The 16827-nt window shown below is 40.1% G+C and overlaps 2 protein-coding genes across 2 annotated transcripts; both read left to right on the top strand.

The window, feature by feature from the left end:
- Positions 1 to 722: 722 nt before the first annotated feature.
- On the top strand, positions 723 to 2427 carry tcf15 (transcription factor 15). Its single transcript, XM_041056891.1, has 2 exons — positions 723 to 1605; positions 2167 to 2427. The coding sequence occupies exons 1-2, from the start codon at positions 1129 to 1131 to the stop codon at positions 2227 to 2229; spliced, it is 540 nt and encodes a 179-aa protein (XP_040912825.1). The 5' UTR covers positions 723 to 1128; the 3' UTR covers positions 2230 to 2427.
- A 6648-nt stretch (positions 2428 to 9075) lies between these two features.
- LOC121200567 lies at positions 9076 to 14178 on the top strand. Its single transcript, XM_041065950.1, is given in 6 exon segments — positions 9076 to 9209; positions 9662 to 9784; positions 9948 to 9974; positions 9976 to 10162; positions 10991 to 11145; positions 13101 to 14178. Coding segments are annotated over 6 exon segments (564 nt in total). The 5' UTR covers positions 9076 to 9182; the 3' UTR covers positions 13146 to 14178.
- The last annotated feature ends 2649 nt before the right edge of the window (positions 14179 to 16827 follow it).

Genomic DNA, 16827 nt, shown 5'->3' on the forward strand with positions numbered 1-16827 from the left:
CTTCTTACATTTGACTTGACGATTTCCATTGGAAATTTCGGAGCCGGCAGGTCAAACAGGATTTACATAAACATCCACTGAACGAGTTCTCCAAAGACCGCCTCAAATTATGTTTAGATGTTGAGAAAACTGAAGTTTTATAGGCAAATTAAATCCATTTTGGTCTTGTCTGTATCAGTGTGGTTCACCAGCCAACAAAAACAACCCTCAGCGGGTGGCAGCTCCATAAACATGTCAGACTAACACAAGACAGTAAACTGTAAAATAACTGGAAGGCAAACTTTGGTCCCTAAATGCTATTAAAAGACTCTGTATACATTTATAATCATGCTCCTGGCTCAGAAACATTCATTTTACACAAGAGGAGCTTTCCCTGCATCCTTCACATACTGGCTGTGGTGTAAGTACATTTCCCTAAGTGCTGTACTTGCATTGATAGTACTTGTCTTTTACCGATTATTTCCATTTTATGCTAAATACTTTTGTCCCACTACATTTCAGTGGTAACCATTATTATTACATAGGCCTTCATTGCCATGTACATTATGCTTTTCACTCTACTATCCGTATTTTACTTTTACTTGTAATGAAGTATTTTTTTTACTGTCATAGGAATACACAGGATATGTTTTTCTTTCACCACTTAATATATAACTTAGAAACAATACCATTGTTTCTTTAACATTCCTAGTAGTCACACCATGATTCGACTTGAATCTTTTTACTTTATCTTTTCATATATCACTCAGATATTCATGTAAAATGATTGTGCATTTGTGATTTACTACAATTGATCATATTCGTGATGAGCTTGTATTTATGTGTACAGAGTCTTTTCAGCAGCTGTTGAGCGGCTACTGTAACACGGTCTGCTGCTGGCAGCTCCTCCCATCCAGCTATAAGAGCCCAGCTGACCAGGTAGTCAGGGTCCATCCTTAAAGTAGGCCAGTGAAAACTGACTTATGAAAACACAGCTCATTTAAAAAAAAAAAAAAAAAAAACAACGTATTTTTTCGCAGGTGGTTATATGCAGCCTTTGTGTCATACTGAGATGTAGGAAAAGTCCCCGATTTTGTTTTCGGACTAACCTAACAGAGGATCTGGAGCAGGGACCGGTAGCTTTTAACGATGACTTTTGCCATGCTGCGGCCTGTGGCGACGCACTTAATCTATTCAGACCTCACTCTCATGTCCGAGGACGATGAAAACCGCAGCGAAAGCGACGGTAGCTCGGAGCGAAGTTACTGTGACTCCAAGGAGAAACGCAGGAGGATTTCTCGCAAACTGGAAGGAGACTCCCCGGTGGTTATCAAACAGAGGAGCGCCGCTAACGCCAGGGAGAGAGGCAGGACCCAGAGTGTCAACACCGCGTTCACAGCTCTTCGGACTCTCATACCCACCGAGCCAGTGGACAGAAAGCTCTCCAAGATTGAAACTCTCCGCCTGGCATCCAGCTACATTTCCCATCTGGCCAACGTGCTTCTCATTGGAGACGGCGGCGCTGACGGACAGCCGTGCCTCGGCGCGGTCCATGTGCAGGGAGAGAGCGGGGCGAAGCAGCCGCGGACCATCTGCACCTTCTGCCTGAGCAACCAGAGAAAAGGGGTAAATGCAGTTTTATATCTCCATGGTCAAACAGGCTTAAAATCCAGTGCAGCTTAAGTGCAACCGACGTGTTAAATATTCAAATTTTATTACAGAAAGTGAAACAGGCTCTTCACCTCTGAGCCCAGCCACGTTTTTAGTCTTGATATATTAGAGGTTTGGCTGATGCATCATCTGTTTATCTCTTTAAGTCGTGACCACTTCGTGTAATCATAACTTTAACTGGAAGTGTGTGCGTAAAAGCGTTTTAAGTTTTTACGCACACACTTGTCTTGGCGCCCGCTGTAAATTCAGGAGTTTTTTTTTATTTATGTATTTATTTTTAACTGCAAACACTTCACAATAGTGCAAAATATCATGAATAATAGACATCATAATTTTCAGCTTCCTCTACCATGTAGAAAGTAAATTTACATTACAGGGTGAGGTTCTAAACTGGTCCTTCGTTTGTTAGAAAATGAAACTGAATCATGTCTTTATTCCCCTCAGAAAAAAAATACAGTTAAATTAAATCAAATACTGCTGAATCCTTATATGACTGAGACATTTCTTTCTTTGCAGATAAAGGATGGCAAAGACTGTATAAAAATGCGAGGACTGGGTCCACTGCGAATGAGACGCTGACCGGAGACCAGTCAGTGATCAGCAACCTGAAAATAATCAAAGACTTTCTCAGGGAAGAGTCAAAGCTGGCGTTACAAGGCACACACACACTCACTCACACATATGTAAATGTACACATGCTGGATCAAATTATGGAAGAAAAAGAGAGAAAAGACTATTTATACTTGACTGAGAAATTTAAGCATAAGCCTTTCAAAGATGCAGTGCATTTGTTTGAAACTTATGAGTTTTTGTCCTTTTTTTTTTGCAAAGGTTTTAAATAAAATATATTTTATCAAAATAAAAGCGCCTTTTCCCCTGATTCCTATTTAAATAAAATCAGGTTTGTCATATAACAAAAAAAGAAACACACCTGTGATATAAATAAAGCTGTGGAACAAACACTGAAATGTATTTTAGGAAACAACCAAAAGCTCAGTGAACATGCTGTTTTCATCTCAAGCTCCATTTGTAAATCTTAGATCTTCCTAATCACCAATTTAGAGGGACAAAATGTCTTTTATGTCTTTATGGAAAGCTGTCACACCCACATGCACGCACACACACATTTCCATTGTTTCCAGTAATGTTGCCAAGACGTTTATGAAGCCTGCAGAGCCACAGCAAAGGTTCAGGGTTTCTGGTGTCATTGCCTGGTGCACCCCCCCCCCCCCCCCCCCCAAATCTCACGATTGGTGTTTTTTTTTTAAGTCTGTTATCGATTAGTCACGGCAAATAGTAGCCCACACTCTGCTCGGAGCCCCCAGCACAGCTGTTGGTGTGTCAGGGGGATAAATCACTGCAGTTGGCCCAATGGACAGGGAGAGATGGGGTGAGAGGTCAGAGGTCACAGTGGAGCACAGAAGTGAAACCCCCGTTGACTTGTAATCGTTGCAAGACTCAGGCTCTTACTATCATCATCATGAGAGATAATTATTGTTTTGTTTATTTTCTTACAATTGACTGGAAAAGTGTGAATTTTCTTGTTATATTCTCTTGCAACGCGATCCCCACAGCACCATCCAAGTCCAACCACTTGAACTTTTCATAACTGCTGAGCGATCAGTGCAGATAGGAAAAAGCAGCCGACTCTCTGCAGGCTTCTTTGTGTCTTCTCCGGTCTGAAAAAGCCACTCCAGTGATTGGTCTAACAGGCAGGTTGCTGCTCAGACACACAGACAGCTGAGCCCCAAGTTCCTGTCTGGCATCGCTTTGAATCAGACCACAAACTCAGTCCTCAAAATGACAGAGGAGAGCTCCCCGGTGGCACAGGAGGCTGTATGGAAAGAGAATTTTAAGGCAGTTAAAGGTGTATGCTGGGGGTCTGAGCCCCCCCACCTCCCCCACCTGCCCTGTCAGGCTAATTGGAATTTGCTGTGCTAAGTTCTTCATGCTTGGGGCCTGGGCCTCCCCAAATGGCTCCCTAAGGCTCCCCCCGGCAGGAAGATGTCACGGAGGCACAGGAAGGGAAAACAACGCCCGGCCGACCTCTCTGAGGAACTCTCTGTGCGGCGGGCTTTGGGTCAACGCCAGTCTTGACATCATCCGGCACTGGGACCCAGATGTACGGCTCTCTGGTGGTACTTTGCCGAGCGAGCGAACCAAATAGTGAGTTTTCAACAAAATCGGAAGGAAGCTTTTTTTTGCCAAATTGATGGCAGACAGCATCAGAAGAGATGGGGGGGGGGGAGCAAAGGCAGCAAATAAGGTCAGTGTGGATCTGTTTAACATGTCTGACAGGCGAGGATCCACCTGGGGACCACTGCAAAGGTTTACTACTTCACTTTGGTGAGTTCCTCCTCTTCCTTGGACACTCGCATCTCTTAATCCCAGCAGAGGCTTTGAGCAGGAAGAATTTCAGCGGAGGTGAAATGAAGCTAGACGGTAGTTCCACCTCCTCCTGCCACTTTTGTGACCTGAGATGAAAAATGACCTTGATAGTCTGTGCTCTATTGTTTTGTGAAAGAAAGAAAAAAAAGAACAACAGCGGCAAAACACTTGTTACTTCTCTATATTTTCTTTACTCCCTGTATTATATTGTCATCTCTTTGATGGATGAAGCCTGAAATCATTCTTGTATCTTTATATAAACAAACATAAAGCTCAGTTGCACAGAGACAAAGAGAGAAGACTTTTGCATCCGTCCTTCCTTCTCTCCTGCACAATAAAAATCACCAGGTTAAAGATTTAGGTCAATATATGGCTGACATAGTACTGGCTTAACTTTACTCAGTACAAATTGGTTGTTTTGACCCAGTGTTATTTTTTAATTTTTTTTTTTTTTTTTTTTTTTGTGTGTGTGTTATTTTTGTTTATTTCTGTTGGGTTATTTACCAAGCCTTATCAAACAACATGCCAACATGGCATGTTAACTTGTCAAAAACCCATACTGACATGCATGTTTAAAAACAGCTGTAGCAGTATCATATTTTAGTTATATTACTTTTGGGTAAATAACCCAACAGTAATATAGATAAAATAACAAAAACACTGGGTCACAGCCAGAGTTGTCAGTTTGGTCTGACTGAAAGTAGCCCAGTCATCAGAGAAGTAGTCCAGTTTTTCATTTTCAGAGTCTTTAAGATAACTTTTAATATTTAATATACTAAACTTTTATACTATTTTATACTATACTTTTCAGGCATATAAACAGATGCAAACTGTTAATACATGATTCAGGAAATTTAATTTTTTTACATGCTGCACCACAGCAATAAAATTGTGCAATAGAATGCACTTTAGATTGAACCTAAAACTTCTTTATGTTGCCTGTTGTGCAGCTCAGTGTTTTATTGTACATTTCAGATGACAGTTTAATGTTTTGTTTCCGTCTTTGAAAAGAGTTATTCATGCAGAAATGTACCTGATATAATGTAAAATCTCAACCTCTTTGTGTTGACTGACTAACTGTTATTTGATCTAAACAGAAGAAGAAAACATACACATTTAGGAAGAAAACATTCTCAGAGATTAAACACAAATCACTGCTCAGACAGGACTGACTGTTCAAACAAACTCGTTTCTGTCCTTGCCTCAACCCCCAACCCCCCCCCCCCCCCCCCCCCCCCCCCCCCCACCCCCCCAAAAAAAAAAAAAAATAGATGATCCAGAAACGGGAAGGATGTAAAATGTTTTTTCAACATCATCTGGGAGTGCAGTCCTGGTCCCAGATGGGTGCTTATCTTCAGGATTTTGTAGTCTTGCCAGAGAGCTCTTGTTAGACACAAACCTGAACATGGTAATATTTTAATAGCTTTTGCTCTCAGAGTCTGTTTCAGCATGTTTCAAACACTCACTGGCTGGGGAGATGGCCCCTCGGTCCACCTGCATGTCAAAGATATTAATGATTCTGAGTCACTGGTGGCTGGAGACTCAGATACCTCGCTTTCGATTTTACTGAACATGACCACTTTTCCGAAAAGAGGGGGAGGAGGAGGAGGAGGAAGTCTGTCCGCCTGACCGTCGTTCGAGCTTCTGTGGGGGAGAAAAGTCCGTCTGAGGAGCCGGTTGTGTCTCCTCAAACTTACGAGAACAATTGTTTCCATGTGCCAGAGAGTTTGGCAAGGCCTTCAGACAGAGGGAGGGTGATGGAGGGCTGTACAGTGAATAGGAGGGGTGGGTGGGGGGCGTTGGTGAGAGGAAATCCCAGAGAAGAAATTAGGGAACAATACAGATCGTCGTAACACAGCTCCGTTCTGCTGCAGGCCCGGACAATCAACCCCTAGCACTCAGCAGCCTGCCAAAGCCCAGAGGCAGAGGTGAGGATCCAGCAATACAGACTTAAAGGGGGTTTTGCTTCCTGAAGTAAACAATTGAACAGGCAGTATGATGCAGCTCTGCAGCCTCAGTTCCTTCACAAACAGACACAGACAGGAATCATGTCAGGCAGGTACAGTCATGCTCAGCTGTCCAAAACAAATTTATTATTCCCATATTTTGAGTGCACGTAAAATGGCTTATCCTGTCTAACGTGCATACGTGTGTATGTGTGTTTGAAATGAGGCCAATACTGGCCCTAACCCTAACCCAAAACTCAAACTGCACTATTAGCAAAATATGCCTAAAGAATGGAAAGTAAAGTGCTCATAGTGCAGAAAAATGGCCCCATTGTCGTTGGAGGAACTTTTTTTTAGTACTTTATGGTTTGATCTGTAAGAATGAGTCATATTTTATAAGTAGAAGTAGAAGCGCATTTGCCTCTGAATCTTGCTGTGGAAAAAAATGTAGCATGAAATTGATTAAAATTTCATGCTACATTTGAGGTAAAAGTACCTCAAATTTAGGTTTTTAGGTAATTTGGTCAAAGATACAAGTTTCCAAAAAATTAGGTGCAACAGGGTTCCTCTTTAGCTTGTGCCAGGTCCTGTTGTTGCAGTTTTTCTTTACTCTTATCTGTCTTATATTAACAGTTTTAATGTCTTCAGTTGTCTTATTGTGTTTTTATTGTGTTTATGTTTTATGTTTTAATGTTTCCCTGTTGCAAAAACAATGTCCTCTTGTGGGACAATAAAAAAAATCTTATATGAGCTGAAGTGACCTAAGAAGGATTTGACTGGTTTAGCTTCAGTTTAGATTTTTAGTGTCTTTGGATAATTTTAATCACCTTTGTAGCGGAATTTCCTCCTGACAGCACTAAAACTCTGGATTAAAATTAAAGCAAATAGCCTCTTTTATCTGAAAAGATCATCTACCAGCTTGTCCAGCGCAGAAACATAGGTACTGTTATGGTTCATCAAAAAGCTATATATCTGTCAAACCCCAGTAAACATGCACAGTATTCATGGGAAAGTGTCCGCGTACTGGACCTGTGGGAGAGACGGCGGAACCATTGGGACGTTTCATTTCAACAAACAGAGCAAACAGTCAGAGGATTTCCTCAATCAGAGGCTAAAGAGTGTGCAGTGAACAACCTCGCTGACAGAAACATGGAGACCCGCACTAGCAGCTGGGCGTGCTAACAACCTCTGGGATTTACTGTGGCGTGCAACACCCTTTAACTACAACACAGAGAGCCAGAATCAAACACATACATGCACTCACTCACACATAACACCCACAATTAAACCTTCAGAGAATCACAACTTTGATGAGTCTTAACAAGCTTCAGCAGTTTTTTGTCACTGACGTTTATGTTTCCTTTTTATTTTTGAGCTTATAACACGTAGTTTGTATAAATGTAAAACTCCCTGGTGTTTGATTAAGATGTTTTACTAAAAGTAGCACTGGAGAGTCAGCACACCTGTGTTGACCAACAACTGAGAGATATTTCAAGAATGTCAAGTACCGTGCTTTTGTATTTGCGGTTTATTTTTCACGCCGAGATTTCTCCCTGTCATAAATCTGAAACTGCTCACAGCTGCAGTTACCAGTGTCCAATATGAAGCGTCAAAAAAAAAATCCTCATTTCCACCAGTGCTGTGTTGTAACATCAGTAAATTTCTATGTTGAGCTCGCTGTACCAGCTGCTGCTGAATGAGGCATTGTTTAATGCAGATGGTGGAGTCCAAAGACCTCACTCTTCCCTTTTCCATAAAGACAGTCTGCTATTAATAACCATATATCGACCTCCTTTGTCAACAAGAGCGACACTTACAAATAATATGCTTGAAGGTAGATGAAGGGAGACAATGGGGAGTTCCCTGAGATGAAAACAACAGGATGAGCCAGTCTCATAGCTGTGTGTGTGTGTGTGTGTGTGTAAGTGTGTGTGAGATGTGAGCCTCTTGGAGGAACATCTCACTGACCAGTTAAGTAAGATCCATCTTAAATCAAAAACCATTTGACACCTTCCCCTCTCGTCAGCAACACAGAAATTGGGTGTAACAGGTTCAATGTTCTGTCTGTTCCATGTGCAATAGAACCAACTTTATTCAAATATAGCATGAACAGTCTGTAGGTTCCCATTTCAGTTTAGCACTTTAAATCATCATGTAGTTCATCTTGTCCTAATTCTCAGTTGTTGCAGTCTTTTTTTTTGTCATACTTTGGATCATGTCTTTATTATCACATGAACAGTATTCACATGCCTCTTGTCTTGCCTTTTTTCTGTTTAAGGAAAGAGAATGGTTGACAGCGGCTTCTGTCAAACATTTGAGTTTTACAGTGTTTTTCTTTACTGCAGAACAAGTGGCTTGACAGGGTGTATCACAAGGAACGCCTTTGTGCAGGAATTTGGGTGCAAGTGAGAGAGAAAATAGACACAGTTAAACTTCAGTCATTATAAAGGCTCAAGTGATAAACAGGTTGCCTGGACTGATGTTGACATATGGCCTATTGAGCCATATTGTATTTGCAAATGTAATTACAAGGTAAAATGAATCAACACTACAACAGACTACAAGTTGAATTCAGTTCCACTGAGCAAAGAGACAGATTTTAAATGGCCAAAATTCAAAAACCAGGGGCTGAGAAATCCTGACTATTCTCGTATGGGTCAAAACCAAAAGATGCTGCAAGATCTTATTGTCTTTAATCTCACCCTCCCTGCCTCCGAAATATTCGTTTCTTTAAAACCCCCACACCCAATCTGAAATAACTTTGATGACATCTGTGGGCTTGTTTTTATCAAACCAAGTGGTTTCACAGGCTGAGTCCTTCTCATCACAAGTAAATTGAAAATTGATTAATTGCCCTTTCATGTTTAATGTAAGTTGCCTTGCTTAAAGTAATAATAATAATAAACAAAAACCAATTTCCTGTTGTGGGGCAATAAAGATTTGAACTGAACATTGGGTGTTAAGGTAAAAAAACTCAAATGTTTTTGTTCTGTTCAAAACAATGTGTGCATGAGTAATAACTGTAGTGATGCACTGTTCTCAAGCACCACGTGGTGGCATGAGTTCTCCAGGTACCTCCTGATAAAAGCCTCCACTCAGCTCGAATGAGCCCCTTGAGAACAGGAAGCTGTGACTTTCAGAGAAATGAGCAAAAGATTTGCGACACATAACTCCAGGTGCCAGGTGAAATGTAAAAAGATGTCACTGACTGTTTTCTTTATTAAGGTGAGTTAAATCCAACTTTTTATATAGCCATTAAAATCCAAGCTCATATCATTACATTAACACTTGATAACACTGATAATTTCATCCACTTGACAGTCAGAGACAGTTCTATGTGTTGATGCTGCGTACAGGAAATATTATCTCCATGAAGGTTATAATGTTCAACGTTTGGTTTAATCTGTTTTAGAGAGGTGGTGATTGAACTGTGAGATCACTGAGGAGGCCGCTTTATACTGACAGGTGTCTCTATTATTTTATCCTTCGTTCTGTATAAGCGGTTCAACACCACCACCCAATTACAGCCTCCAAAATGATAATGTATCAGCACGTCTCCAAAAAAATTTGAACACAATTGTTGTTGTTGTTACACCGCATTAGGTTTAGCTAGGTGCTCCTAATTATTATGAATCTGTGTATTTGTGCTCCCTGAAACTGTGGTTTGATTATCTCAGCTGCTGTTGGTGCATTACACAACCCAGAGTAATGTCAAAGCGTCCTGCAATCAAGATGTTACACTTACATGTCCATGTCCGGACCTTGAAAACCTGGATTTTCTCTCAGTGACATGGTACAAGGTCAGTCACACACCCTCGTACTTTCGGGGCAGAAATGATGCTAAAATTGAACTTACATCAAAGCTAGAAAAATCACTTGTTTCATCTTGTATGTCACTGGTTTTCTTTTGATTTGATGTGGTGATCTAAAAATAGCTACCTTTCTGACTGTTTCTTTGAGCAGCTCAACAACCTGAAAAAAAAACGGCATCATCAGGAGAAGGAAAGGTGAACACGTGACGAATACCTACGGCTACATTCGTCCTGCAGAATTTGGAAAGGAGTACAGTTTGGTTCTTCCCAGTGTGACACCTAACGATTCAGGCACCTATGAATGCGCCATCAGTGCCAACATAGGTGGTCAAAATAGGAATTTACAAGTCCATCTTACAGTTGATGGTAAGCTCTGAATGTAATTTCCACCATCATTAGATCATTTGAGCTGAGCCACAGTTTTGTTTCAGTTGTAGTGTAAATAGAGAGTGTGGACAGGTTTTCTCAGCTCTTATATTTAAACTCTGGATTTATTATGCATAGCCAGATGTTTATGGCAGCTGCACCTGAGACAGATTGTTTTCCTTCATATTCAAAGGAAAAAGTTAAAGATCGTAAAATTTAATAAATGTAAATAACTGAATAGACACATACTTTACAAGATTGGAATTGACCTGTTAAACACGCTTAACAGCTCAACGCTCAACAATTAAATGTTCAGTCACATATATTCCGATATGAAAAGAATAGACTAAACTAGATTAGATTAAACTGTTTCTGCGTGCAGTTTTTGAAGATGCAGTAAAATTGAGGAGTTAATCCGTATAATTTCACAGACAGATCAACATTGTGTTTTGAATTCATAGGAAAGTGGATTTAGCAAGTGACATGTCCCCAAACCTCTACTTTAGTTTTATATCTGCTTCTGCTAAAAGTCAGAAAAATACGTATAAAGCCACAAAAAAGGAGGAAACACACTTTCTCACACTTTCAGACACACTCAAACACAGTATTTTTCTTTACACTGTGACATTTATTCATACACAGATTCAGACATACTCTACTGTACCATAATTTCAGCTCAGATTCTTTTAAAAAAGATGAATAACATGTTTAATCGTTGATGAGCAGTTATTACTGTAATAGATTTACAGCAATAACCAGTTTGGGCTGAATTATCTCATACATACACTGATTTCTTCTATTTTTGTCTTTTATTTTGTTCAAATACAGAGTGCGTGACCCAGGCTCAACCGAAAACCCTGTTGAATGCAACTCCCACCCTACCCTGCCACAATCAAGTCGAGGATCTGCCAGTTATGTGGAGTATTATTGGCTATGTGGCAGTGGGCTTCGTCAAAATCCTTTTATCTATAATCATCATCTGGGTAAATAAACTCTATTTATCTGCATTCACGATATGGATTTGTTACAGGTTATGAAACAAACACCTTAAAGTGAATTTATGTAAAATCTAAGAAAATTTATTTATGGTAGTTAATCAAAAGATTTAGAAGATCTGGAGATGGAACATGTGCTGGTGTCAATACAAGCAGAGCTTTAAAGAATCTTAGACTCATCTCAAACTCATTTTTATCTTAAACTCAGAATCTTAAGAATCTTTAACTCATTTCTATAACCAGCGCTGGGAGACCTGTACAGGATGCAACCATAACCGACTGACTCCTACACACAGAAAGAGTTTCACGCTAATGGTTATAAAATACTAGACCCTGGGGCACAGGTATGTAAAAGGCCCCCAAATTCCGCCTACATGAGAGCAGGACCCCCTACACTGAAAAGACATAAGAGATTGCAAAGAAACACAAAATGCGAGACACTGTACCTGCGACCTGGATACACCTGTATGTGTGATCTTTGTAGTTGTTGCAACAACTTTCCAACAAGTAATGTGAGAAGTCACCTCAAAAAGAGGCTCTGACCTCTTGGACTATTATTGTTCAATTATAACACCATCTCATTCCTCTTCTGTCTTCAGTCATAATTACTACAGAGCAGGGCTGTGTTACTCAAATGGAAAACGTGTATTGTTTTGGGGCATTTGCATAATGCTGCCATTCCCTGAAAAGATCTTGAAAAGATGTACAATCAAGTCCAGTTGCATTTAACTCAACTCTCCCTGATTAACCATGTCCTGATTACTGAGAATCTTCACAGACATCAAATCCGGAGCCTCACCTGGTTCGAAGGGGAAGCACAGTTACCCAACAGTGTTTTCAAAAAAATTCTGTGGAATGTGTATAGTCAGAATTAGATTAAACTGCAACTTTGAGAGACACCACAAGAGACAGGTGCAAAGGAAACAAAATATTTTAACTCCTAACTGAAACTGAGTAAAGTAAAGATAGAATTGTGATACAGCTGTTTTTACTGGGGCTACTACGATTTTTTTCTTTCTTTTCTTTCTTCTTTCTTTCTTTCTTTCTTGTTAGCTCAGACTGAGCCCCTCGTGTCTACTTAGGGAGCAGGTCCTCTTCCACTGAGCCTGCCATGTCTCTGTAGAAGCCCAGAACACAAGCTCTAAAGAAGGCGTTTTTATGTAACCTGAAGGCCACCGTAGGTTCTCTTATGCACAAAAATGCCCATCTTAAATTCCGAAAGCACAAGTTGATTTCTTCAAATAACTTTTTCGGTCCAGCCAACAGCCAAAAGCTAAAGATATCCAACTGTTTTTAAATTTTTAATTAAAATTTTAAAAAATTTGAATGTTAAAGATACAGTTTAGTTACTTTTTTCTGTCATGTCCTTTTAAAGCGTGCTTGTCAAAATTAGCTGTGAAATTCTTCTTCAGATGTCAAATATTCAGAACCTGCCAAAACAAGCTGAAAAAAAAAACATACCTCTCACACAAGACTTTACTTTCACAAATTCTGACTTGCAGAGTAGCACTAAGATTTGTAATATCTAATGCAATTCAATACAGCAGCTTGGCTATAAATTCCACCTTTACAAAGAAAAAAATCTTTTCTTTGTCTTCTTTTTGATTAACATTGTCTGATCTGTATTAATTCAGGAAGGAAATACACATGAACAGATGCATTAGCATTAATAATTATACATGATTTTTTTATAATCATTTTGAAAACCCTGTTTCCTAAGCATGAGTAATCCTGTCTTGTGTGGTTATCTGTATTACGGTTGCTGTAGGCAGACTGTGGGCGAGCTCATTCCTGCTCTGAGGTTCCATTTCCTCTAACAGCAGCCTGTCTCCACCTCGTGGGTTTTTGTTTCATCCATAAAAGGAGGGTGGGCTATTTCTAAACAAACAGTTCTATGAATTGATCTGATCTGCGTTGTTTTGTCTCTTTCTGTGATCATTCAGGTTATTCATATGACATCTTCAAAACAACATCAGCGTAGGTGGTGAAGCTGACCGACCAAACTGATAAGAAGTGATCTTCTTTTCACATTTTTTAATTTCTTGTCTTTTACTTGTTTTCAGAGAAATTTATGTATTTTTTTTCTCCATTTCTCCGTAACAACTGAAACAGGCATGAGAGGATGTAAGCCCTATGTAGAGGAACTAACATCACAATCGTACACACATGCCAAGTGAACTGAATCTATTGTAGTATATGACCCCTGAACTGTGACAACTGATACATCATAACATCAAATGAATGTTTATATTTTACAGTGAATTCAGACGAATTACAGAAACTCAGATATGCCACCACCAAATACCCAAAGAGTTTAAATCACAAAGTTCATTGCTTAAATGTAAAATCTACTGTTTTTAACTTTTCTGTTCTAAAGAAATGGATTTGCTTCAACTTTATCCATGAAAGTTTAGCAAATGGCTCATTGAGGTTGTGGGTTTTACCCACAACCTGTTACACTTCCTGTCTTGCTCTAAATACATCATCATTTTATTTCCACCCTAAAAGGGTGAAAAGTAAATTATGTCATACTGAAAAAGATGACTCTATTTCCTGTTTAAGAAGTGAGGCGAAAGATTGGCAGAGACGTAACAATAAAATATATCTGATAAAGATCTGTTCATGCTGTCTGGTTTGTACCGGCTTTCACTTTTGGCTATGTAAAGAAATCCAGCAGCTTTTATCCAGCAGACACCTGCAGTAATCATCCCGCCAATCATCACAGAGGAGTGACCATCTACCGCTGAGTTCTCCTCCTGGTTTACAAAGTCAGACCAAAGCAGGAAACACATCACACTGATCACTTCCCATTGTAAATATTGATAAGAGATTTTCCAAGAGGCGTCTCACTGAGAGCAGCTCAGCAGGTACAGAGTGTGGACAATAACATGCACAGATCACCACCTACTGGCAAATCCTCAGACAACAACACCACAGTCAGACAAAAAAAAAAGAAAATAAATAAATAAATAAAAACCTAATGAACTAAATCATCAAGATTTATTTTAGTGAATGTTAGAAGATAGAATTTAAATCTGTACTATTTTTCCCAACCCAAGTGAAACAAAAAAAAAACAATTAAAAAGAAAAAGAAGAGAAACTGGGAGATGAAAAAAGACATTGAGTTTTAACAATTTTCTTACTGTTTGAAGACAAATTTCACATTATTTTTCAAAATAATATGAAATGGAATATGAAATATACTGAAATATGAAATGTTATACTGCACACAACAGATCAGCAGCAGATCAGTTCTGACCGACATGTGCACCTGTAACATGCACCTGTAACACAGGTGTAATTAATCACATTAATTACTTCAAAGTATTGATTGATAGAACTGAGCTGTTGTCAGTGTTTTGAGTCCCACCCGTGCTTGTGCTGCTACAACAAGTCAAAATGTCGGCTGTGAATAGGTCCATCAACCTGACTCATTTGATTTGATTAACCAGGCTGTAAAGATTCAGATGAGCACAGTTTATCAGTGTATTTTTAACAGGGAGGAAAAGCTGGAGACGCTTATGATCAAGCAATACAAATGAACCTTCCTTCAAATGTGAATGCACTTCACAAAAGTTTAGGCACCTTGCTAGGTACTAAGTAACACCCCCCCAACCCATCCCCTTAAATATCACAACTTGCACACACTCTTTGCTGAAGCTAAGTCTTTCTATTCTCGATTTAGAGTTCTCACCCACACTTTCTGCAGATCACTTTAACTTCTGAGTTGTTAGGTTGTCTTGCAGATGCAGCATGTTGAAGATCTGCCTACAGATTTTCAATGTTGTTCATGTCAGGGGGCTGTGAGGCCCAAACACTTCAGCTTGTGTGTCTTGAAGTAGTTTATGATCTTGGATCTTGAAGTTTGCTTTGGATCTTTGCCGTGTTGTGGAAGCCAGCCTCTTTTCAGTTTCACTTTTCTTTGCTGACTGCAGGGCAATTGCATCCAGAATGTGTTGATATTCAGTGGAATCCACTGGCTGCCACATCACCCCCCTGCTTTAAAGTTGACAAAGGGAGTTACTACAAGTAACGATTTAAAGTGCTCAAATTTTTGAATATGTCACAAGCAAGAAGAAGTAATGGGGTCATATTAGGGTAGATGCCTGTTGAGTTTTGTTCTGATCTGCCCCTTGGTGACTCTTTTGAACCTGTGTTTTGGGACTTCTGTGGACTGTTTGGTCTTTTGGGTGAGCTCTTTGTGGACTTTTTCGAGCGTACTCTTTGTGCTATTCAGTATTGTTTAGAATTTTGTTGAGTTTTGGTTCTGCATTTCCTGTTTTATTTTGAAGCCCCGTTCTTTTTGCATCTGTTCCTAGTTCACTTCCTGTCTTTGTCTTGTTTCCTGCCTCACTGATTGTCTGCCCCGCCCTTATGTGAATCACCTGTTCCCAATTAACCCCAGTGTATATACGTCTGATTGCATCCTTGTCTCCTTGTCAGTTAGTCTCTTACCATGTCTCAGATTGTACTTGCTGTTGTCCCTGTGTTTTCGTCTTGGTTCCTGAGCTCCTGTCCGCAGCCTTGATCCTGCCCGTGTTTGCCTCATGGGTTTGTCTCCTGTTTCCCTTTGGACTTACCTCTGTTGCCTGGTTTACCCCAGTAAGAACCCCCTGTGTTTGCTGATGGGTTTGTGTTTCTGAGCTTTCCTCTTTTGTGGATGGTTTTTGGGTCTTGCTGAGCTTTGTTTCCTGGCATTATGGACTTGGTCCATGTGACTTTTGGTTAATACAAGGACACTGTCAATCATCAGTCCATCTGGTGGTGTCTGCATTTGTGTCCTTCCCTCATGTTCCTGGCCACAGCAGCTCATAACAAGTTTAGCATTTTCCCACAGAACAATTGTCTTAACTGACCCAAATCTTGTTGTGTTCTTGTGAGGCATCAGCACCATCATGTGCAGGTACTGATAAAAAACATTCGTTCCCAGTGTCCTCGGGGGTTTTACAGTTGGCGTTGTAAAATGAGAGATAAGAGGCAAAGGCTGGGCAGTTAATAATGTCCCATTTCACTTGGGAGCCTTTGAGGAATCCTTGACCTTTGATAAAGCCCTGCGGTTTTCAACTCATCCTGACCTTTACAGATTCATGTTGTCGTCAGGGAGTTAATGCACAGATGGATCATCTTCAAAGGCCTCGATCTTTGGTTCAAAACCATGTCTCTCCAACAGAAGTGCACATTCAAAGAGATAAGGTTTGTTTTAGCTTTCTCTTTACATGACAATGACCACATAACACTGAACAAAAAAAAATCATATTTAACTACAGTTCAGTAGGGGAACCTAACTTAAAAAGGGTGGTTGAATCAATAAAAAAAAAAAAAAAAAAAAACTCCTTTTCAAAATTTATTTTTCCAGGTGGACCCAACTAAGAGTTAAGCTAATGTTGTAGCTCCAGAAATCCCCCCCCCCCAAAAACAAAGGTTTGGAGAACCACTGACCAAAAACAGTGACCTGACATGAGTTAAGTTCTCCAGCGGTCAGTGTGTGAGCTGTGCAGATGCCACATTCTGGCCTCTAAAGATGCTTCACTCCTCTTGTCTGGGAGGGAGAGTGCAGCTGGTGGGAAACCTGACAGAAAGCTGACTTTCCCGTTTAACTATTTGACACCACCATACGAGGAGTTAACGTGTAGCAGAGCGTGTGGTTAATCTTCTCTACACTCTGCAGCC

Source organism: Toxotes jaculatrix, chromosome 2 (assembly GCF_017976425.1).
Source record: "Toxotes jaculatrix isolate fToxJac2 chromosome 2, fToxJac2.pri, whole genome shotgun sequence".
NCBI lineage: Eukaryota > Metazoa > Chordata > Actinopteri > Toxotidae > Toxotes > Toxotes jaculatrix.

What these genes read in the sequence shown, in the direction of transcription:
- tcf15 (XM_041056891.1), top strand. Translation starts at nt 1,129, where the DNA reads ATGACTTTTGCCATGCTGCGGCCTGTGGCGACGCACTTAATCTATTCA. An exon ending in TGAGCAACCAGAGAAAAGGG is followed by an intron (nt 1,606 to 2,166) that starts GTAAATGCAGTT and finishes CTTTCTTTGCAG; the next exon opens with ATAAAGGATGGCAAAGACTG.